We start from the raw sequence: 22,925 nt of genomic DNA on the forward strand, positions 1-22,925 counted from the left end.
GCTAAAGCTCGTCTTCATTGCAGTAAGTCCAATGTAACTCAATGAAAAAGCTCCACGAACTATTCCAGCGTATTTTTTTTCTTTTTACGCGTTTTTTTGGAGCACTTGACACCTCCAAACAGTAGAGGCTGCGATGCAACGCTTTGTTACAAAGACGTAATCTCGTTGGTTTGGCGTAAATGCTTACCGCGAGCATAAAAGTTTTATTCGGCGTTTAAGTCTTGTCAACGTGATGGGCGGTCGTGAGCGTTGTTAACATTTAACAAAGCCTGTTTGTCAAAGCGTATATATTCAGACTTTACTGAACGATGAAAGCCCGAGGCGTTCAAAACTTCGACAAAGTTTTAGCGTGGCGTCTGTCGAATCGGAGGTGCTGATTTGGGTCATTAAACTTATTCCCTTAGGCAACTGAGCTTTTATGCAGATGGCTGACAAACTTTAAATACAAAACTTGTAGAAATGTAGCTAACGTTAAAGAGTGTACGAGGATACGGTTTTTTTTTTTAGCAAACGGGAGCCAAGATTACAGAAACGAAAATATGATGCAGTATTTTCGCGGTCATGCTATATATATGTGGTGTTCAGTCACCTCTCCCTTCTTTTGCGAACATTATTTTTGTGTACTAGTTGTGTGGTTAATTAAAACGTTATAATTACGAGCTTATCCATAGTTATTTGAAGCTAGCTTCTAACAGTGCGTATACACATCCGTCAACATGCGAGAACAATAGCCGCATAAATCTAATTAACCTCGACTAACATGACTTTCCTGACGCTCTACTTGACTAGAACAGAAGACTTTTTTTTTAAGCCAGCCGTACCAGGAAAAAATGGATCGCCTTTTCTGAGAAGCCTCCACCCCCTTTGCCGTGCCCCATTTCCTCATCTGTCCAAAACGAAAGAGCACATCTGGACAAGATTCTGGAAGAAAGGAACCCCATTGTGAGACGTAGAGAGACGAGCAGATGAGCAACAAGGGGGATGAGACGGCGCTCATACACAGAATCTGCGACGGAGGAAGTGCGGGAAGCGACGGAGCAATAATATACAGTGCTCGGGTATGCCTAAGACACCTCGGAGCTTTTGACATCACTTGTTTTGTCGCGTCATGGCACGTCACGTGCGTGTCTATCTTGATGAACGTCACAGCTAGGATCTGGCTTCCGCTTTCAATGCCATTCATTCCTTCCGCCAGGAATGTGCTTCCGTGTGATATTAGAAAAAAAATAAAAATAGCTGGGTTAGATTCATCAGGGACCGCAGTCACAAAAGCATATCATCATAGAAAAAAAAATTGGAAGAGCACGTTTCAGCCAATCACGATGCGGGATATTATTAGCTACAGCGGCTGCCCTATGCTTAATAAACGTGTTTAAGAAAGGGAGTTTCGTAGATGTTACCACAGAATTTTTTTAATATTTTAAGTGCGAAACATATCTCAGCTAACTGCGGACACTTGGGGCGTATCTATCTATCTATCTATCTATCTATCTATCTATCTATCTATCTATCTATCTATCTATCTATCTATCTATCTATCTATCTATCTATCTATCTATCTATCTATCTATCTATCTATCTATCTATCTATCTATCTATTTATCTATCTATCTATCTATCTATCTATCTATCTATCTATCTATCTATCTATCTATCTATCTATCTATCTATCTATCTATCTATCTATCTATCTATCTATCTGCATTACTACATCAATGACACTTCGAACGCGTTCAGCCGCCCGCTGTGCAACCAGTGTCCTGAACTTTAACATTGAGACAAGGTGGGACTTCAAAAGAAAATAAATAAGAATTGCGGACACGCCCATTGAAAGAGAACAATATTTTCTTATTGTGGTTCGTGAATGCCTCATTGACTTTGCTGTTGGGCTCAGCTAGTCATTGCAAGGAGCTGTGAACCTTAGTCACGGTATATACCCTGTCATCACCTCAAGTATTATAGCTGTCTTTCTTTCTCATGTGTATGATGCTGCCAATGAATCACCGTCATTAGCCCTAGCCGCTTCACATCATCTACACACCGATTGCTTTGTTTTTGCTAATTCATTCAATGCTTGTTAGTTTTACTGGCGTGACTGATAAAATGCGCTTAGATTTCATTAACCTATGACAAGGTCTTTAGCAGTTCTGACCCGTTCTTCGCTGTTCTTCAGTAAACCGTCTCAAGCCGACTATTTTGACTGACAGCGTGCTTGTAACTCTTTACCCGTGACGCTAATCGGGAAAACCCTCGGAGAGGCAGCTTACGGGCGTCTCAGAACAACAGAGGGAACTACCACTTATGCTCTCGACGCTGAATACAATAAGTTTCGTGTTGCAGCCGCGGACTAATGAGTCGCGTGGTAAAGAAAATCCTAACGTGATCTTTCTTTCACTTCGGTAGCGAATTCTTTCTACGACGAGCAGTAAGCCTACGCTGAAGATCCTTTTGTTCGACTTGCACAGGACAGCAGGGGAATTTTTTAGCTCTAGATTGGAATGGCAACTCATACGGTGAGTCTCACTGAATGAACGTGGACGCACTGCTACTTATAACTGCTAATAACTCTTTCCAGAGGTGATGACATGTTTCTCTTATAAAGACTATGCATTTTAATGGCCTTTGGGCATTCTCATTACACCAATGACACTGATGACCTAAGCTTTCTTCACTTAAAAAGCTGGAGGAGTCAGTTTAAGAAGAGGTAGCTGACAAAAGTTGTCGGAGAGACAAAATGACGAAGTTTCAGTACGGAGGAGTGTATGTAGAGGCACCCAAGCCAGGCATCCAAACTATAAGAACCTCGTCATAAGCCGATGTAAACGTACCTGTGGCGATGCTGTACGCGTTGGGGTACGGGCTGGACGGGAACACCGGCAGCACGTACTCGGCACGGATGCCGGCCTGGGCCAGCCTCGCGAATCCCTGATGCACGGCGTGGTCGATGTAGTCGGCTCTGACGCCCTGCACCAGAATGACCAGTAGCTTTGGCCTCGGCTGCTCCTCGTTCGATGAGGACGAAGGACTTCGCGGGTTCAGGCGACCGCTGCCGGCGTCGACGACACCGGCCGTCGCCAGGCACCACAGGACCCAGCACCAGCACAGAGTGGGGGACATCGCTTGGCCCGCGGGACGCCGAGTTGCGAGCAGCGGGTTCAGCACGATCGATAGCCGCGACGCGGGACGCCTCGCCATGCTGGTGCGAGCAGCGAATCGTCGTTTGTCCGGCTGCGGAATAGTGCGCCTGCCGCCGGCGCGCGCGCTCGCTGGGTGCCTGCTCCTCCGGTTCTTTCGCTCCTCCAGACTCTCTCTCACAGCGGCTTCGAAGATACGAGCTTCCCTCGCGGATTCTGGAGACCCCCGTCCCGTCCCGGCGTCGTTGCTTGCCGCCGCCGGCGTTGTCAGCGCGCAGGCCGCTTCCAGAGAAGCGTCCCGCGCCAGTTCCGAAACTACGCATCGGCTCCTCCTCGCGTCGAAGCCCCTTTAATTTCTCTCTTTCTCACATCCCATCTGCTCCCCTTTCTTTCTTTTTTGATACGGAGAGCATCCCCTCCCCTACTGCCCTCTCCTGTCAGCGTCATCTTTGCTCCCGGTGCTCCTCTTTCGAATCCCTTTCCCGGGTGCTCAGTCTTCCCTCGTTTCTTTCACTTCTCGTTCGCACGAGCGCCGATTGGGAATCCGTCCCGAAGCGGGCCTCCAGGCAAAAAAAACAGTCTGCCTCCCATGTCGCAAGCGTACCGCTTCCTGTTTTTCTGGCCTTCTGCAAACAAGGCTCGGCCACAATCTCTGCCCTACTAAGTGGTCCTACCAAACCCTTTCGTCTCAGTCACGACCTTTCTTTATTCGTCTTTTTCTTCATTATCCTCGTAGTCGAGAGGCCTCGATAGACAAGTTTCAGCTTTTTTCTTCTCCTACCCGCAAAACACTTCCCGTACATCCCTCCTTTGTTTCGCTCTGTCCCTCTCGTCAGTCTGTGATGTCGTGCCCTCTGCGGCTCTCAACCCGAGAGAAGGGCGTGTCGGGTAGGGAATCAGGAAAAGGGTGACCCGCAGGAGAGGAAGAGGGATATGCGGGAGCATTCCTCCTTTCCCGGTGGTTCTTTCCGCGGCCGGGACGAAAACAAGCGCAAGACGGCAGACACGGGACACAAACGCTCTGGGATCGCCGTTTTTGTAGAAGCTGTGCGCTTCAGAACGAGAGACTGCTGGAGGTTGCACAGCAGCAAGGGTTTCTTCTGGCTCGGACCTCAGACTCGATTCCGGCGAATGCATCTAAGAATGAGCTCTGTTAGATGGCCGGCGAGGGAGGGAGAAGAGCGGTGATGGTTGAGAGGAGAGGGAGACATTGAGAACGCCGCGGAATGTTCATGGAAGAATACAAGCGACTTTGTTTGAATCTACTTTTATTCCAGTTGTTTGGCATCCAGTCCGCTTGCTCTCATGCCTTGATTTCCTTTGTGTTCCCTGGTTCCTCGCGTGTCCTATTTATACGCGACCACGATGTCGCTGATTTATCTCCGCCCCCCTCCCCCCCCTTCTGTTTCTTTTGCGTAGTTCATTCTTTTCCGAAGAATTCTTTCAATTGCGACCCTTCCGCCGCACCCCATTCTCGCATTCGAATGCTAGGCATTGCTTTCAATTTATGTCCCGAACGAACGTATACCCTTTTTTGCTTATTACGTAAGGTCTTTTTCATGGAGTATTTTTCGCGTGGTGGTGGCCGATGGCTCTGTGGAACTGCGTATGGTGGCGTGTCCCCTTTGCCGCCTTCTAGGCCGCTGACATCTCTTAGTCTCTATCAAGCGTTCACGCTGCTTCTTTTGACAACGTTGTTGTGCCGATAGAAGATGAACGTTAAAAAGAAAACAATAAGCCGTGTCCCGAATTCTGGCCGGGGCTTGACATGTTAAGTAATGCAATATATAAGCTGGAAAAGCGCTCTAGGGTGAGACTGCTAGACTTAAAATTTGGACGGCTGTGCAGAACATTAAGCCGTATATATAGAAGCCTACTTTAAGCAATGAAAATAGCACATCCTGCGCTTCCGAGGAAGCCATTGAAGAGTTGGAAAAGCGTCTCTGACCGTGGCTACGCGTGTCTCTTGATTACACACGTCGGTGTATAAGAGATCGTGTTTGACGTACTCTCAAAATCCCGTTGGCTGTTTCTCCCGCTGCACTGTCTCGTGCGAGGATGTGTACACAAACTCAATGAGTTAAAGTTTCGATAAATAAATGTAAGAGTTCCACATTAACTTGTGTCTTGTTGTTACTGCTTCTCCTAACGGGCTAGCATCAAGAGAAAGAGAGGGGGAATAAAATTAGGAAAAGGCAGGGAGGTTAACCGAAAATTGGGGCATCCGGTTTGCCACACTGCACTGAGGGAAAAGGGAATGTGTTAATGTGCTCTTTTGGTTGTCAAATAAAATGTCAGCGTTGTGCGTGACCCAGAATTCAAGATAAATGCAAATAAATAATATAAAAGCGTTCGGTTTAAGTGCGAATCGAACCTAGTATATACTCCTTCTAAGTGAAAATCTGGTGGGTGCTTCACCACAGAGCCATGCCTGTGCTCGAAATTTTTTCGAAAAAAAAACATTATATGAATTAAATGTATGCGAGGAGCATCTTGTGATATCGCGTGGCAGAAACATAGAATTACATTAGGCGTTAAAGACGAGTGAATTGCTCCACTTCTTGCAAATTGTGTAGAGGACGAGGAGTGACATGATCATCATCGGGGATTAGAGCAGTGCATTTGCGAAAAAGAAGAGGTCGATCGGGTGGGCTTCGCCAGGGGCATGGCGGCTCGTCCTCCTCTCAACACCACTAATGGTTGGTATGAATGCTCACTATCAAAAGATCAGAAACGTATAATTGATTATCATTATTCACCGTATCAACAACAACGTGTGCAGCTGTGCATCTGGGCGTGTTTCCTTTCGGACGTGTAGTGTGTACGTCGCATACTCGTAGTGGCATGTAGTGGCCACGTCGCAACTATACTGGCAGTAGACGACAGGATAGTTTGAAAGCGACACTTTACAAGAGCACAGACGTTCTTTTCCTTGTGGCATGGCTGAGACGCCAACTGAGAACAGATGCGAGGCATGCGGTTGAGAAAGCGATAAGAAGGCGGCAAGATTATGTTACCCCTTTCTACTCTTGACTGGAACCGCGAGAGTCCTCCCAATTTTGTTGCTGTTACCACGGTGCTTGGAAGAACGCCAGATATGCCTTGTTAGTAATTACTGATTCACGTCGTAGGGAGCGCTTCGTTTACAGTAGCAGTCATGGATGTGGGTGAACGCCTTGCTTACATCGCTGGTGGTAACCTAAAATGTGGCTTCACCTGCAAACAGAATGTGAGCGAAATGCTTGCTGTAAACGCTCAAATTGTTTGATCATTGTTGAAGCTGCCCATTATCACAGTCACAAAAACGACAAACGTGTTATCGCCACCACCGCAGTGATAAAAATGTACACGACAACAATATCGATAATCTAACGCAGGAGTCTCAGACACACGCACTTCATGCTGCCCGACAACCTTTCGCTAACGGCCAGGCCCGCAGATGACTGTCTTCGTCCTATGTTCCTTTTTATTGTAATGAGCAAGCGAGGTGTACGGTCGAGTATGAGAAGCGAAGATCTGTGGTCGACCATGAGGGTTGTTTCCGCCAAAAAGCTGATGCAACGTTTCTTTTTGCGTCGCAGCTAAGCATAGCAGGCATGATGTCAGCCTGTTTATAACTCTAGCAGTTAATTTGTTCTTCGCAAATAGTGAAGTTTTGTGACCGCGCTGAATGGTGCTCGCATTATCCCATCTCTTGCGATCAACAGCGCTCTTTGTTCGGCTGAGCTGCTCAGCCCTAGCCAGTTTAAAACATTTTTATCATGACATACCCCACTCAGATACTACGCGTTACAACATAACCCTGGAGTAAAAACTCTCATGGTATTTTTTAAGGACAACGTTAGCTTACGTTATGTTTGGTATACTTTTAGCTAAAATATTTTAATGCCACTGAACTTTGTAGATGTTAACAGAAAATATTATGTATTCGAAAACAGCTACCTTTCGGTGGACACACACACAATCTACGCTACTATGCTTCAGTTAAAAGTCAGTTATATACCTCAATCAAAAGCAAATAAACATTTCTTCGTATAAGAGAAGTTTAAGTCATTACATAATTTTTTAAAGGAGTTAGTGGTTTTTCCCGTTCCACTATGACGACAACTAGAATCTACTATGACAAAGCTGCTGTATGAACAACTTTGAAAACAGCTGCTAATGAGGAGCGTCAAAATTAGTGTTTTTTAAAGCAGCAACGACAATACAGATGTATTTAAAAAACTTGATATATAAGAAGAGCTGATTAGTTCCTTTTAGTTAGCATTTTTTTTCTAAATTCAATTGAGAGGATCACTGTATTGGCTAGGACGTTTCGCGTGCAATGAACTGGCTCAAAGCTTTTGCTGAAATATTTTTTCTTCGATAACATTGCCCAGCTTGGCCTCGCAGGTATGCACACACTTGTTTTTTTAAAACAGTTAACAATATCATTTTCATGTGTTAGAAGAAGCATTCATTCTGAAGGAGTTACCGCTGTGAAGTAAACAGAACGTGCAACAGTCACGGAAGCTTAGACAGAAAATAGCGCCTCAGTATATTAACTTATTTTCGGAGAAAGCCACACATTCAAAAAATAAAGGCTGTAACATTGTGGACTAGTCACAGATTTGCGACCCAGACGTGGACAGCACTGTCGTGCATGGCACGAGCTATTAAATACACAAAGCCGGGCCTAGGACGGATAAAAAAAACCTCGCCGAATGTCACAGAACGAGCGCTAAAAATGGGCGCGCCGCCAAATTCTTGCGGTCACGCGCGGAAGAGACGCCAGGAGGTCAAAAGAAAAAAAAGAAAACAAACATCCAAGGCTCCCCGGGCGCGCGCTCTCCCCTTGGAAGCGTGGCTTCGCCGACGAACCTCCTCACCCCACATCGGCGGCCGAGATAGCCCGCGAAGGTTCTAGAACGAAAGGGGCGTGGTCATACCGAGTTGAGTCATCGGCCGCGGAGGGCATTCCAACCGTCTCGCCCTCTTCCCAGCCTTCGCTGCGTATCGCGCCGACGAAATGACGAGAACCTTCTGGAATGTCGCGCGCAAGGTATTTAACCGAGCAGCCGAGATGAGAGATCAGGAGAAGACGGAGGTTAGCGCCAGAGCGCGAAGGGATCCCGCCGTGTAGTCGGCGAAGGTTTTGTCCGTAGCGACAAAGCAGGAGATGAAGAGGATTTCCACCTGAGGGGTGAAGGCTCGAGCTACAGGCAAGAGCGTGTGTTTACCGCTATCGAGCGAAGACGCGCGGCAACAGCTGCGTGTGGGAAGCCGACGTGTTTCCGGCGAAGAAGTTTGAAGCTTGGAGAGTGACCATTTGAAGACGCGAGGTTTCCTGGAAGAGAAACTTCAGCGAGGTTTCCTGGAAGAGAAACTTCGAGGGCTGCGGAACGACAACAACGCTGGACTTTGAGTGAGTGATTCTCGGAAGAGTATCATCCAGACTTTTGTTCCAAGAACTTTGGACTGGATAGGTTTTCTATCTCTTTAGTCTTTAAGTGTCTTGGTTGTTCAATGCATGTGACTGCATTGTAGCGCGTATCGTTGTCTGTGTCCGTTGTTTTGAGTGTGGCTGATTGTACTGTGCAGTACGTTGTTTGATTGGTGACGTATTGTATGTAACTGTTGTGGAGTGTGCATTCTTGTGTATTGTTTTCGATCTGCCATTTTTGAGAATATAATATTTGTTTGGTTTATCAACTCTAGGCTCTGACTTGTTCTTTGGGCCACAGCCGGCGTCCGCTGGCGCGCCAAAAAGGACCACTTCCAAATTGTCCACGCTTTCGTGGTGCGGTTCGGGGGGCCCATACTTCGGCCCTTGGAATTAGCCCGGCGATCACCTCCCTAATAAACGGGACGTGTGTGACAATTAATCTGGCGTCCGCGACAGGACCTTTTGGTGCACAGTATGTCCAAAGTAGTGAGAAAGAGTCTCGAGTTGTTGATAGTGCTATCGGAACGATTTTGTGTGTTGTTCAGTGTTCTCGTTAACGAGTGCAGGGTAGTGTTCCGATAGACTGATTTAGGCAGATACTTTTTGCACGCGGCAAGGTTTTATTTGCGAGTTGCGAGACACCATGGATCTCGAAAAGTTAGTCGCTCTTGGTGAGAAGATGGGTCTTTCTGGCGCCGAACTACGGAAGTGGGTAAGCCAGAAGGAGAAAGAGGCGGTGGAGAGAGAGAGGTTGGCAGCTGAGAGAGCCAAAGAAGAAAAAGCAGCTGAGTTGGAGCGAGAGAGGTTGGCAGCTGAGAGGGCCAAGGAAGAAACAGCAGCTGAGTTGGAGCGAGAGAGGTTGGCAGCTGAAAGGGCGAGGAAAGAAAGAGAAGCAAAGGAGCGACAGCTGAGAGAAGAAAGAGAAGCCAGAAGGAGAAAGAGGCGGTGGAGAGAGAGAGGTTGGCAGCTGAGAGAGCCAAAGAAGAAAAAGCAGCTGAGTTGGAGCGAGAGAGGTTGGCAGCTGAGAGGGCCAAGGAAGAAACAGCAGCTGAGTTGGAGCGAGAGAGGTTGGCAGCTGAAAGGGCGAGGAAAGAAAGAGAAGCAAAGGAGCGACAGCTGAGAGAAGAAAGAGAAGCAAAGGAGCGACAGCTGAAAGAAGAAAGAGAGCAGCAATTGAAGTTGGAGCTGGAGAGAGAAAAGTTGGCAGCTGAAAGGGCGAGAGAAGAAAGAGAGCTGCAATTGAAGTTGGAGCTGGAGAGAGAAAAGCTGGCAGCTGAGAGGGCGAAAGAAGAAAGAGAGGAAAGGGAATGGCAGCAACAGCACGAGATGGAACTCGAGCGGCTCCGTTTGCAACAGCGAAGTGAAACTCCCGTCCAAGGTAGAGTTGAAAGCAGCGAACGGGAGGACCACGGCTTCTACTTGAACCCAAGCAAGCTGCTCGTAGCGTTTGATGAAAGGAAGGACGACCTTGACGCGTACCTTCACCGATTTGAGACGATTGCGAAAAGCCAGAATTGGCCGGAACATCAATGGGCAACTGCTTTGAGTACTTGCTTCAGTGGTGAAGCGCTCAGTGTGTACGGTAGGCTGACGCCGACCGATGCAGCCAACTATGCAAAGGTGAAAGCTGCTTTGCTGAAGCGATTTAGATTTACTGTGGAAGGATCCCGGGACAGATTTCGGACAGGAAAACCAGCTGATGGTGAGACGGCTACGCAGTATGCTGCCCGACTTTGCCACTATTTCGACAGATGGATTGAACTTTCAGGGACAGCGCAGGAGTACGATGAGCTTAGAGAACTCCTAATTAGAGAACAATTTCTTACTAGTTGCCACCCAAGCCTGTCGCTGTACTTGAAAGAGAGGAGAGCTAAGTCACTTGAAGACATGCTTGAATTGGCTGATCAATTCTTGGAAGCGCAAGGTGGAACTAATTTGGCTAAGGTCAAGAAGGATTGTCCCGATGATTCGAAGAAATTGGCTCCCGAAGAAAAGAAGCGTGCACGAGAGAGCATTCCGCGATGTTTTCTGTGCAACCGAGTGGGTCATCGCGCGAAAAACTGTCGAACGATCTTTACGAGCCCTACGGCAGTAAAATGTTTTAAGTGTGGTCAGACTGGGCACAAAGCAGACGCTTGTCGGAACGGAGTGAGCCAAACTCACCAGGTATCTTGTGTGCAAGCGGCACCGAAATCTGATAATAATGCCGTCACCGATGGATTCGTAGAGTTGAAGAATGGGGAGAAAATTCCTATTGTGGGTGCTGTAATTTCAAAACAGCCAACCGGTGTCACGAAGGGAATGCCAGCGCTGCCTGAAAAGTTGCGGGCCAAAAGGTTACGGTGTTAAGAGATACCGGCAGTTCCACTGTTATCGTGCGGAGAAATGTGGTACGGGAAAGTGAGTTAACAGGCAAAATGAAACCGGTTTGCCTAATTGACCGTACAGTTCGGATGCTTCCCGAAGCAGAGATTGAGGTGGAAACCCCGTACTTCAGCGGGAAGGTTACCGCTCTATGTATGACGACCCCCCTTTACGACCTTGTCATCGGAAACATTGACGGGGCGCGAGGACCGAATGATCCGGAATGTTTGGGAGAAGACCCTAAGATAGAGTCCTCGCCAACCCAGCGACCGCGAGATACAAGGGAGGAGCCGCCCGTGACGGATCTCACAAGAGCCCAAGGTGAAGCCGCGGTACAAGAGACCATAAATGAGAAGATGATCGTGTTGAATGAGTTCACGGGCCGAGCAACTGGACTTACGTCGGCACGACCTCAACCGACCGACAGTGTAAAGGAGACGGAGTTGGCCAGCCGGGTAAAATGTAGAGGCATGATCAAGCTGGAAAAGAAACAGACAGAACCCGTCGAATGTTATGACCCGTTAACGGTGTCGGAAGTGACAACGATGGCTGAGACGCCGCCTCAGATATCGTCGTTGGAAAAGGCTCGCCGAAAAAGAACAAGGGAAAACAAGAAGAGATCGAGCGAGCACCGCAAGAAAGGGCGCAAGCGCCGCTCGAAATACACAGGATAGGTGCTGAGGTAGAATCGGATTGTGTTTGGCAGGGCTGAGGGCCATATGTTGTGTTAATGTTCTTGTTGTCCTGTGTCGCAACTGTATGTTGAGTGAGTCAAAATGTTTGTCTCGGTGATGTGATGTATAGTAATGATGTGAGTATAGTAATTGTTGCAATGAGAGAACTTTGTACGTTTGTATTGTTCGGAATGTGTGATGAAGTGTTGTAGTCATGTACCTGTGGCTATATTTCATGTGTCAAGGAATTGAATTACAATGCACAGCTGTATGGAGGATCTATTCCGAATGTGACGTGTCATGAGCGACGGACTATGTTACAGTCTTTGAGTGTGTGGGGACTGTTCGCGCTCGTTTGTGTGGTTCTGAATATTATGAGATAATATTCTTAAAGTGGGGGGCAGTGTCACAGAACGAGCGCTAAAAATGGGCGCGCCGCCAAATTCTTGCGGTAACGCGCGGAAGAGACGCCAGGAGGTCAAAAGAAAAAAAAAGAAAACAAACATCCAAGGCTCCCCGGGCACGCGCTTTCCCCTTGGAAGCGTGGCTTCGCCGACGAACCTCCTCACCCCACATCGGCGGCCGAGATAGCCCGCGAAAGTTCTAGAACGAAAGGGGCGTGGTCATACCGAGTTGAGTCATCGGCCGCGGAGGGCATTCCAACCGTCTCGCCCTCTTCCCAGCCTTCGCTGCGTATCGCGCCGACGAAATGACGAGAACCTTCTGGAATGTCGCGCGCAAGGTATTTAACCGAGCAGCCTAGATGAGAGATCTGGAGAAGACGGAGGTTAGCGCCAGAGCGCGAAGGGATCCCGCCGTGTAGTCGGCGAAGGTTTTGTCCGTAGCGACAAAGCAGGAGATGAAGAGGATTTCCACCTTAGGGGTGAAGGCTCGAGCTACAGGCAAGAGCGTGTGTTTACCGCTATCGAGCGAAGACGCGCGGCAACAGCTGCGTGTGGGATGCCGACGTGTTTCCGGCAAAGAAGTTTGAAGCTTGGAGAGTGGCCATTTGAAGGCGCGAGGTTTCCTGGAAGAGAAACTTCAGCGAGGTTTCCTGGAAGAGAAACTTCGAGGGCTGCGGAACGACAACAACGCTGGACTTTGAGTGAGTGATTCTCGGAAGAGTATCATCCAGACTTTTGTTCCAAGAACTTTGGACTGGATAGGTTTTCTAACTCTTTAGTCTTTAAGTGTCTTGGTTGTTCAATGCATGCGACTGCATTGTAGTGCGTATCGTTGTCTGTGTCCGTTGTTTTGAGTGTGGCTGATTGTACTGTGTAGTACGTTGTTTGATTGGTGACGTATTGTATGTAACTATTGTGGAGTGTGCATTCTTGTGTATTGTTTTCGATCTGCCATTTTTGAGAATATAATATTTGTTTGGTTTATCAACTCTCGGCTCTGACTTGTTCTTTGGGCCACAGCCGGCGTCCGCTGGCGCGCCAAAAAGGACCACTTCCAAATTGTCCACGCTTTCGTGGTGCGGTTCGGGGGGCCCATACTTCGGCCCTTGGAATTAGCCCGGCGATCTCCTCCCTAATAAACGGGACGTGTGTGACACCGAAACAAAAGCAGTCAACTCGCTGATGAAAAACTTAATGATGATGATATGCAGGGTGTAACGTCCCAAAACCACCATATGATTATGAGAGACACCGCAGTGGAGGGCTACGGAAATTTCGACCACTTGAGGGTCTTTAACGTGCACCCAAATCTGAGCATACGGGCCGGCAGCATTCCCGCCTCCATCGAAAATGCAGCCGCCGCAGCCGGGATTTGATGCCACGACCTGCGAGTCAGCAGCCGAGTATGTTAGTCATTATACCACCGTGGAAGGACGGGAAAAACACGATGAACGCGAAGTGTCTGCCTTCAACGTGTAATATGATTTTCCTGTTCATATTTAGGACTGATATGAAGCTCACGATTCAGTTATCCAGGTGTCTTGTGGTCACAAAGTGGGCAATGAATAGGTGAGAGATAATCCGCAGAAACACTCACAAACACTCATATTTAGGTGTAAAATATTGAACTTCAAGTAATACAGAGCATGTTCTGTATTTGCAGAAAATCTCTGTATATACAGATCATCTCTATCATTTAAGCACTCATAGGTGCCTCCTGATGGCCCGTGGACACTTTAAATGATCAACAAGCGCTTAAGAGAATGTACTATGTGGAACACGCCATCGGATTTGTAGCGCCTTACACACACACACACACACACACACACACACGCACACACACACACACACACACACACACACACACACACACACAACACACACACACACACACAATTCGTGCGCGCGCGCACACACACGGCGTCTCTCAGCGGCGTCTCTCATAATCATATGGTAGTTTTGCGGCGTTAAACCCCACATATCAATCAATAAATTTATTTCATAGCGTCAGCGTGTGTATTTACGCGTAGGCGCGCTGTTTCTCGGCGTGGGATGTACAAAAATAATGTTCCCATGACACCAACCTGACAAAATGGAGAAACGTGGGGTATCGATCATTCGTGCCATTAGAAATTCCGCGCTTACCACGCCACAAACAAAATAATAAGCCGAGTACACACACGGCGCGTGTGGTCGTCGATGACTACGTTCCGCGACATTTCGACACTTAGAATTGCCTCGGGAAAACTTGCCGCGAACAAACGCTGGCTGACTAGAAGAGTCGAGTGTTCTTAGCCACCGAACGAGATACCGGGTCTTCGGACGTGGCGGCGCTGCGTCCTGTCTCCCGACCACACAAAAGCCTTCATGCACGCTTCACCATAACGCGTACGTGCCGAAGCGCCTGCCGCTGGCCGTTATGCGGGGGATGTGCTTGCTTGGTGAATCGCGCAGCACTCGCAGGCGAACAAGGAACGGCAGGGTTCCACCATTTCTTTGTGTATACAGAATCGTACGCGTGCGCTTTGGTAGCGCAAGCATAAACAGTGCCCCGAGCCGTTCTCGGCGCATACCTCCGATATCATTGCCTGAGAAACAGGCTCGACGAACGCCGATTCCGTGTCGGCTTCGCCTTGTGGATGGCTTGTTTGTTGGGCAGTATACTTCGCCGAACTCCCATTTCTCGGTTGTTTCCTGGTTATTTTTTCTTCGTATGATATCCCTGTGGCTATGTTTTTATTTATTTTGACTCTCTGCTTAAACGAGGCGAGTACAAAGCATCTAGCCAGCGCCAAGACCTCGACTAGAACGAGCTCCCGTGATCGTTGCGCTTATGGCCCTACGTGATCATAGTCAGATGAATTGAAAGAAAAGAGAGAAGGGGTGTCTTTTAAAAGTTCAATGCAGTAGTACCAATACATTACAGGACCAATTCGGCTGTTGGTTTCAACCAGAATAGACAGAAAAACTGGGGATAAAGAGCGCTGAAAAGGACGCATAATATTCAAAACTACACTCATTGGAAGAGAAAACGTTACACTGAGGTGGCGCGGAGGTTGTGTGAGAGCTACATCCAACCGTAATAACTATGGTAGAAGGAGTTTCATAATAAGAGGTTACTAAAGGAACAGCTTTTATGTACAAAACAGGCAGTGTTGAAACTGAAGTTTATGCATCATAGTTGACTTTAATCCAACGAGGGAAAGACCACTCCAGGAATAAAAAAAAAAGAGGCGAATGCACCTAATAACAGAAAGTGTAAAGACCAGCCGCCTAGTGCCGACAATGTTGGTTTTCTAAAACAAGCCACCCGACGAAAAAAAAAACAAAATTTTTCGCAGGACGATCATGCACTCACCCAGATTTGTAACTCCGCACGGGGTAAGGAAAAGCGGCCCGCATTCTGATGTCTAAACATAGTTCATAAAGGGAAGATATAACTTGGAAACAAATAATAGCTGACTTTGAAGGTAAAACATGGATATTAAATAATGAAACATGTTTTGAGTTATTCTATACATCACTTGATTGTTGAGAGAGTGTAAGGACAGGGACGTGCTAGCACGCGTTCTGGCAGTGCTTTGGCCAGCTGTTGTGCCAGCGCAGTAGGAATGGTTATTCCGCATGCCGGATTGAACTCCACTGTAAGCTGCTTCGCATCTAAAAGATTGCCGGCTCTTGGCGTGCGCACAAGCCAATTGAGAGAGTAATTTAAGATAGTAAGGAAGTCGCAATTCTGCTTTTGATCGGTTGTTTGGTTTTGAACAAATGTAGAACAATTTAAAGTACGATTTACACTGCACGGGCTGATATTTCCGGCACGAGCCCGGCCCGGACCGAAAACATCATGCTCCGGCCCGCCTGAGCCCGGTCCGGTGTTTTTAAATACGGCCCATATCCGGCCCGAGCCCGAAAGGTTTGGGCCCCGTCCGATCCGGCCCGCTTCAGCCAGGTATGTGTTCAACATTAGCAAGGCATTGTCCGCTCTTCGGATATTGTGTAGATGCCTGCTTCACGCAAGATATATTGTAGTGAGTGTCTTGGAACTTTCAGTGTCATAAATTTCACTGGTTTACTATGTATATTATCGTTTAATTACGCCTGTAACACTTTTGCGAAATAATTACAGAGTAATATAAAGTATAAGTGTAGTCATAGCTGGCTGTCTCATGCTCGTAGTGCGAACTACAGTCTTATTTTTGCATTTAAGAGAACAATATATCGATGGCTTCGTTGAACCCTCTTATGTCGATGTCTTGTTTTTGGAAATGTCTTTTCTGTAATACCGCTGGTATCGAGCTCCCAAACCCACTGTGACGAGTAAGACGAATCCTCCTCATAGGCATCTGTACGCAAAACGCAGATGTGACTGCTTTCATACTATTCACCTTGCTCCTCGACGGATGATGGTCCTTCAAGAGTCCAGCTCATTTTCGTGTTCACGGCGATTACCACTCTGTTATCCGAGACCCAACTGTCTTAGCTGTTACTTCGCATTACTTTCCACATTGGTACGATCCAATCGGAAAACTTACTCCGGGCTTGCTGGTGACACTTGGAAAAACAACTGATGCCTTCGTGAATGTTATTCGTCTTAGAAGAATCATTGATGTCACCGCTGATGAAAAAAAAATGATCACAGCTTCTATATGCACTATAGTGTTGTCGTGTGGACTTCAAAGCGTAACGTCGACAACCTTCGCGCATCGCGTAAGTCAAGGTCGCTGATGTCTAAACTCATTTGTGACCAAACCCATCTCCCGCATAAGAGTGAGCTTGAGCTTCCTGTAAACATTTCCTAGTTGGAATCTTCTTTCACTCCCGTTATCCAAAACACCACGTATTTAGCAGCAATGCGTTGGTGTCATTAGCCAAGTGCGAAAAGTCTAAAGATGAACGTCAGAGAAGAGGGCAGCAGTTGTGCCGTTCATAGCGACACACACAGCAGCGTCGGAAGCCCTTTCTGTTTCCGCACGTGTACTTTCATTTGCCCCCTTGGTAACAATTGTAGATGCATCATGGCATACGTGCACTTTACAATGTACTCTGCGGAGGCAGTCTCGTGCCAGGTGTCCTTTGGCGGTACACGTGTAGCAACGACGATCCGCTGAAAGCAAATCGCGATTCTCTGCCAAATGAGGTGGCTAGTGCATCCTTCAGTAATATGGTCAGCTCCCGCAGAGAAAACGCAGGACGTGGAAGAAACGTTTGTCCTATTGTGCAGAACCTTGACAGCTGCAGGCGACGGAGGCTTTTGGAAGCGAAGAAATTGAAACAGACAACTCGTCTCCTCTTGCGAATATTAAACCCGACATAGGGCTCTCCCGTTTGTAGCAGTCAACTACGATGTTTGCGGGAATTACTTTCAGCGTTACCTCGTTCAGCATGACGGCGCATGACGTATCGCTCACTCCAAGGCTCGCGAGTCCCCTCTTATTGACTTGAACTTCGCCATACAACTTTTGTAAGACAATCACGCCGCTCGACGAATGAACAGGTTTCAGAGTACGGAGCCATTCAAGACATTTCTGCAGAATCCACAACAAATTTCCAAAACGCCCTTTTAAAGAAGTCACAGCTTTGCCGCAAAGGCGAAGCAATGAACGCGATAGGAAGGTCACGCGCAGAATGGCAAGCAGATCGAAACGTGCCCTGCGTTTCTCACGCACAAATGACGCACGAAACGTACTCACAGGTACGGATGAACGCGAATAAGCGTCTCAGCTGTTACTTCGCTGTGTCTGAAAAGCGCGCTCTTTTCGCAAATGGAGGCTGTGCAACGATTGCAGTAACCTTTGTGCGCCCCGTAACTACAACAGAATCATTCCATGCAAGCCCAACGCCAGCCAAGACGTGTGATCCTCCCCACTGGGAGATAAGGGCGCGCAAGAGATCCTCCACTTCCCTCCTCTCCGCAGACCAAAGTACGCGTGAGAAATGAGAGCCACCGCGCGCTCATTGCGCTACTTGCAGATAATGCTGAAAACACTATAGTTTCCCCCCGAGATGCTCGCCAACAGCGGTAAGTGGTAGACATAAATAGCTTGCTGTTTAAACGTTCAAGGAGGTACCCGACGGTGGCTCAATGTTTAACGCCTCGTATTCACGAAGTGAAGGTCCCACGTTCGATACCGCGCGCCAGAGTCTTTTTTTCCCTAAGCTTTTTCTTTCTTGCGTTTTCATATATAGATACGTATACATATACGGTGCATGACATCGACGCCGACGCCCACGGCGATGCCGACGCCGGCGGCGAAATCCAGCCGAAAGTGTCCATATAATTGCTATCGCATTAATATGTCAATTGCGTCGCAGTACAGCGAATGCACGGCTTGTATGCTGGCAATGGCTTCAGAAGCGGCTCCGTCAAGTCGCGAGACCAGATAGTGAAAGCGATCCGGGTTAGGCAAGCTTAGGTGATCGTGAACGGAGTGGCGGAACATGTCCCAAAACGGCTGCCACCGAGTTAGGCTGCCGTCAAAGCGCAAGTTTTGGCGACCATGAACCAAACTCACGTTGAGGTCATGACGTGTTCATTGCCAAGGTTGTTGGCGGGTCGCCATCAGCGGTTGTAGGTTGGTGCGCCATCGAAGGTAACGCGGAAACCTTGAGCCTATTTATGTGAAGCTCTAGCAGGGCCAAAGCGTTGGTAGCAGTGTCGTCATGTTACATGATATAATCTGGTCCTGTCACTCGCTCGGCCACCAGAACGGTTTCCAGCTGGGCGTTCAGTGCGGCTAACTCTGTCTAAACCGCCTTTAACCGGCCATAGAGGACGTGAAGCGTCGAGATGTCCGATTGTGCAGACCACATTAGCTGATTTATCTCATAGGCATTTCTCGTAGGGCTCGACGAAACACCCGCTTGTTTTTGGCACGCTCCCTGACGGTATGGCAGTAGAAAGACGTCATAGATGAAGGCCGGCTTGCCGAGCCTTCTGCGCCAAAAACGATGAGGGAAAATCTCTCTGGAGCCTTCATCGGTACTCGGCGCAGTGCCGTCCCCAGCATGGCGTACATTCGAACATTCAAAGAACAAACAAGCCTCTGCCCCACTACCCTTTTTCGTCACTTAAGTTCGTATCGCGCGCAGTCTTCTACAGTTTTAAAGCAAGGTCGCACTCACGGTTCCTACACCAACTGTCAATCATCAAGACTGTTTGTTGGCATAGTTGGTACCTGCAAGTGTAAGCCACGTTCTAAAGAAAACAAGAGGCTAGGCAGAAGTAGGCTTCAAAGTGCGCGTGAGTTGATGAAAGCGCACTTAAAAAAAAAAGAAGAGCGGTGTATCAGTGACTCACCCATGGCGTTGTACGTATCGGAGAAGAGATTGTTTGATAGCTGGATAGCGTATGGCTGTGTGAAAACTACGCATGTCTCTATGTTTTTAATTTACTTATGGGTTAGCGATCAGCCAAATTTAGTAGGAAGTGCCACCTGCCCTTGTGTTGTCTGTTTCTTTACTCTGTGTTCATGCTATTTCACAGCTAAAGCATGTTATTGAACTGTAAATTAGAGCGCCGAAGTCAACCAGCCAGCGGCTTCGTTATCTTCAGTGCTCCCCGTCGAACGCAGCGTATCGGGTGTTCGGAGTGCGATCCTCCGCAGGGACCCGAAGCAGGAGATAGGGTTGCCCAGTCCCCGATGGTCTAAGGCCCTGGTGCGAAAAAGGAAGCGAAGTGTGGCTGTGGTTGCAGAATTTCAGCTCGCGCCAGTGACAGTGTAGGGGAATGAGATGTAATGTAACGGATTCAAAAGAGGAAACGCCAAATTAGTTTATTACAAGTGAAATCGTCCCCCAAAACTAGATAAAAAATTGGAAGAGTCCGCTAAAGAGTTCCAAACAAAACACAGCCAACGCGTCTTCTTTCTCACAGGTCAAACTCACACTGACTCGTGCCCATGCACGAGACGCATGAGTTGCGCTGCCAGAAGCGCGAGTGCGTGCGAGACTGTGGACGTTGATTCAGCAGCTCGCTGGTCTTCATAATATTCAATATTGCAGTTTACTCTCTGTGGCATTATAGCAGAAAGCGAAAAAAGCGGTAATATGGTGGAAAGAAAAATTGGAGGGTTAACAAGAAGCGGCATGTCCACCAGTAATACTTCAACGAGCCAAGCTATACAAGGCATTCTTAGAATTTTTAGCAAAACTGTGGCGTTTTCAACAAAATTGTGGTACCTGAGTGGTCCCTGATGAAGGGACCACAACATCAGGTCTCTGATGAAGCAACTAAGCAGCTTGCAAAACAACGTCACATAAACAGGCACCAAGGAAAGACAAGCTAAGCGAATGCATTATGTATACGGTAACTGTTTGCTCATGCCTCCAGGTTTATGTGTGTTACTTATTTGTTATACAAAAAAAGTGACAGAAATTAGAGGAAGAAGTCTGAATGGCTGAAAAATTCCTGAACTCGGGGTGCTGCAGGGGCCGTCCGACATTTATACGGTAAAAGGTGCCAATACACTCGGGCCTACATCCCCCTCCTCTTGTTTCAAAGGATTTCTCAGCAAATAAACATCATGATCATGGTTTTCCTTATGTAGTGCTCTTACTTCGTCCGCGGGAGTTTTTCCACGTTTTTGAGTGCCATCACAACACTTGCGCTACGACAAATGGGGCGCGCTTATGTACTGCTGTCAAAATAAAAAAAGACGAATTCCAGTTAACTGCTAAACATTTTTGGCTAATTGTCAAGTGCTAAATATTTACGATTGCCTTGCTGCAAAAAATTGGCAACATTTGCATCGATTGGTGCACCTGAGATAAGTGACGCCTGATCTCACACTTAAAGGGGCCCTGCTACACTTGTTGAGCATGGTCAGCAAACGCTGCCGATCGGTAGTAAAGGCTCCCGGACAAGGAATCCAAATATGATAGCACAGCACGTGGTCTGGGATTATCAATAAATTATCAAAGCCAGCTAAAAATTGCTCTCTCCTCACTCGACAAATCACACAAAACGCCCAAAAACCACACGTAGTGAGCCCATGTATCAGCCATTAGCTGATTTAAATATAGCGCGCTCTCTCGTTACAGAGATCGCCGTGGGAGGCCGCTACTTTTCTACGCGTGCGCGCGCGATCAAACTGACACATAGAGGTATTATACTACTCTAGAGGAAAAGTTGGACCAGAAAAGCTATTACCGCAAAGGCGCTGACATCTTGCTACGTTGTAATTGTTGCCATCGGAATACTTTAAGGAATCGCTAAATTTAAAGGTATAAAACTCAAACTTTCGCAGTACAAATCGTAAACAAGCGTGTTCACGAAATATAAACAAAGATTGTATAAATTTTATATCAACTACTTTTATGAAAGATAAAATGGCCCTATATCTAATTAAGTGAGCACGGAGAGAAGGGTTTGCGGGTTCTGTAGTAGATGGCGCCGAAATTCAACGTTGAGAGCGTGGCGATGCGGTGTGCGGCCGATTGCGCCGACTCGCTTGCGTGCCGGTTAAGTCGGCGTCCACGTTTTTTGTTGCCATGAGCCAAAAACTCGACTTCATGTGACAGTAACTTGCTGCGATGTAACAGAGATCAAAGAAACAGAAAAAATGCCGGGTGTAATTGGAGCATTCAGTGGCAACTGAGAGTGAACGTCATCCGAAAGTCGAATATCGTGCCATCATGGCGGCACCCGAGTGGTTATGGGTTTTAAGGCATGGACCCTATGGAGAGCTTTTCCTTTAGAGTTTATATAAAACTTCATGCACTGAAAAAGCCGCGCATTCGAAAAAAAGTAACAAAAGTGCTCAAGGTCACGAGACGCACGTGACGCTTTTCTGTTGCCTTGCCATCCCTCCCTGCTTAGCTTTAAGCGCTTTCGTCGGGACGAGAGAAGAGAGAATGAAATTGCAGCACGCGACAAACCTTTGTAACTGTACTAGTACTGGACATATTCTTAAAATTTTCCCGGTGTTTAATTCATGAGGCAATAAGCTCTTCCAGTGAATCCATTCCATGATTACGTGAACCAGTGTTTCAGGGCCCCCTGTAAAGTGCACCAATAATAGCTCCAGAGATATTCATGACTCACGGGTCGCATTGACGAGTCTACGCATATGGAGGCGGGAAAGGCGCGGCAGGCGTGCGAGTATATCTGCATACTTGATTTTTTTTCCAGATACAAGTGGGCACATATTATATACACTATACATAGTTCTCAGTGTACCATTGCTGTTGCAGCAGTACAACCTGGCAAACGTTTCCTTACGATATGCAAGGGCGTCTGTCAGTCAATGTAATGGTGAAATCTTATATTACGAGTTTCTTGAAATAACGTGTAGCATACTGACGGAGCAAAATCCTAGAAGTTCTTGTACTTTCTGTTCTCAATGTATTGCACCCCAGGTGCTCTAATTTAGGTGAAGCCCTGAACCATGGAATCCTACGTAACATGGGTCGCTTCGGGACATATAATATGTGCCCCACAAAACAACATAATTAAATAGCGTAGACACGCTTTGATATAGATATACAGGGTGTTTAATGTAATGTGCTTATTATTATTTAAACATTACAGAAAGGAGGCATTTGCCTGCCACTTGCAGCGTTCCCTTCACTTTTGCAGAAGACATTTTCATACGTGTCAAAACATTATTGACAGCAGTATATACAGATATTGAAACAATTAAAATTTTAATAAATGAAAATAGCCGCTCAAATCCAATGGAGAAATTAAAGTTCTTCCTACGAATAGCCTATCGCCATTCTGAAATTTGGGAAAGGCAGCCATTGGTAGTCACCATAGAGCAATAAAATTTGTCTAACTCAGCTGGCGAAACCAAAACCGACGCACCAGAGCATCAACAGTTCACTTCGAAAACGCCTTCGATGAAACGTTGATCGTTTTAATTTTTTTATTATTGCCATATTTAACCATTTGATGCCTAAAATATTGTTTCAATGAACAACA

General features: G+C 47.2%; 1 protein-coding gene across 1 annotated transcript in view; it reads right to left on the reverse strand.

Moving 5' to 3' along the window:
• The window catches only part of LOC119171445 (glycerophosphocholine choline phosphodiesterase ENPP6), an 84,759-nt gene extending 81,518 nt beyond the window's left edge, over window positions 1–3,241 (reverse strand). Inside the window, exon 1 of the mRNA XM_037422262.2 lies at window positions 2,829–3,241. Within this exon, the coding sequence (XP_037278159.2) occupies window positions 2,829–3,195 (367 nt within the window). The 5' untranslated portion in view covers window positions 3,196–3,241. The remainder of the gene's footprint in view (window positions 1–2,828) is intronic.
• Window positions 3,242–22,925: the final 19,684 nt, after the last annotated feature.

This window comes from Rhipicephalus microplus, unplaced genomic scaffold (assembly GCF_043290135.1).
Source record: "Rhipicephalus microplus isolate Deutch F79 unplaced genomic scaffold, USDA_Rmic scaffold_32, whole genome shotgun sequence".
In the NCBI taxonomy this organism is placed as follows: Eukaryota; Metazoa; Arthropoda; class Arachnida; order Ixodida; family Ixodidae; genus Rhipicephalus; species Rhipicephalus microplus.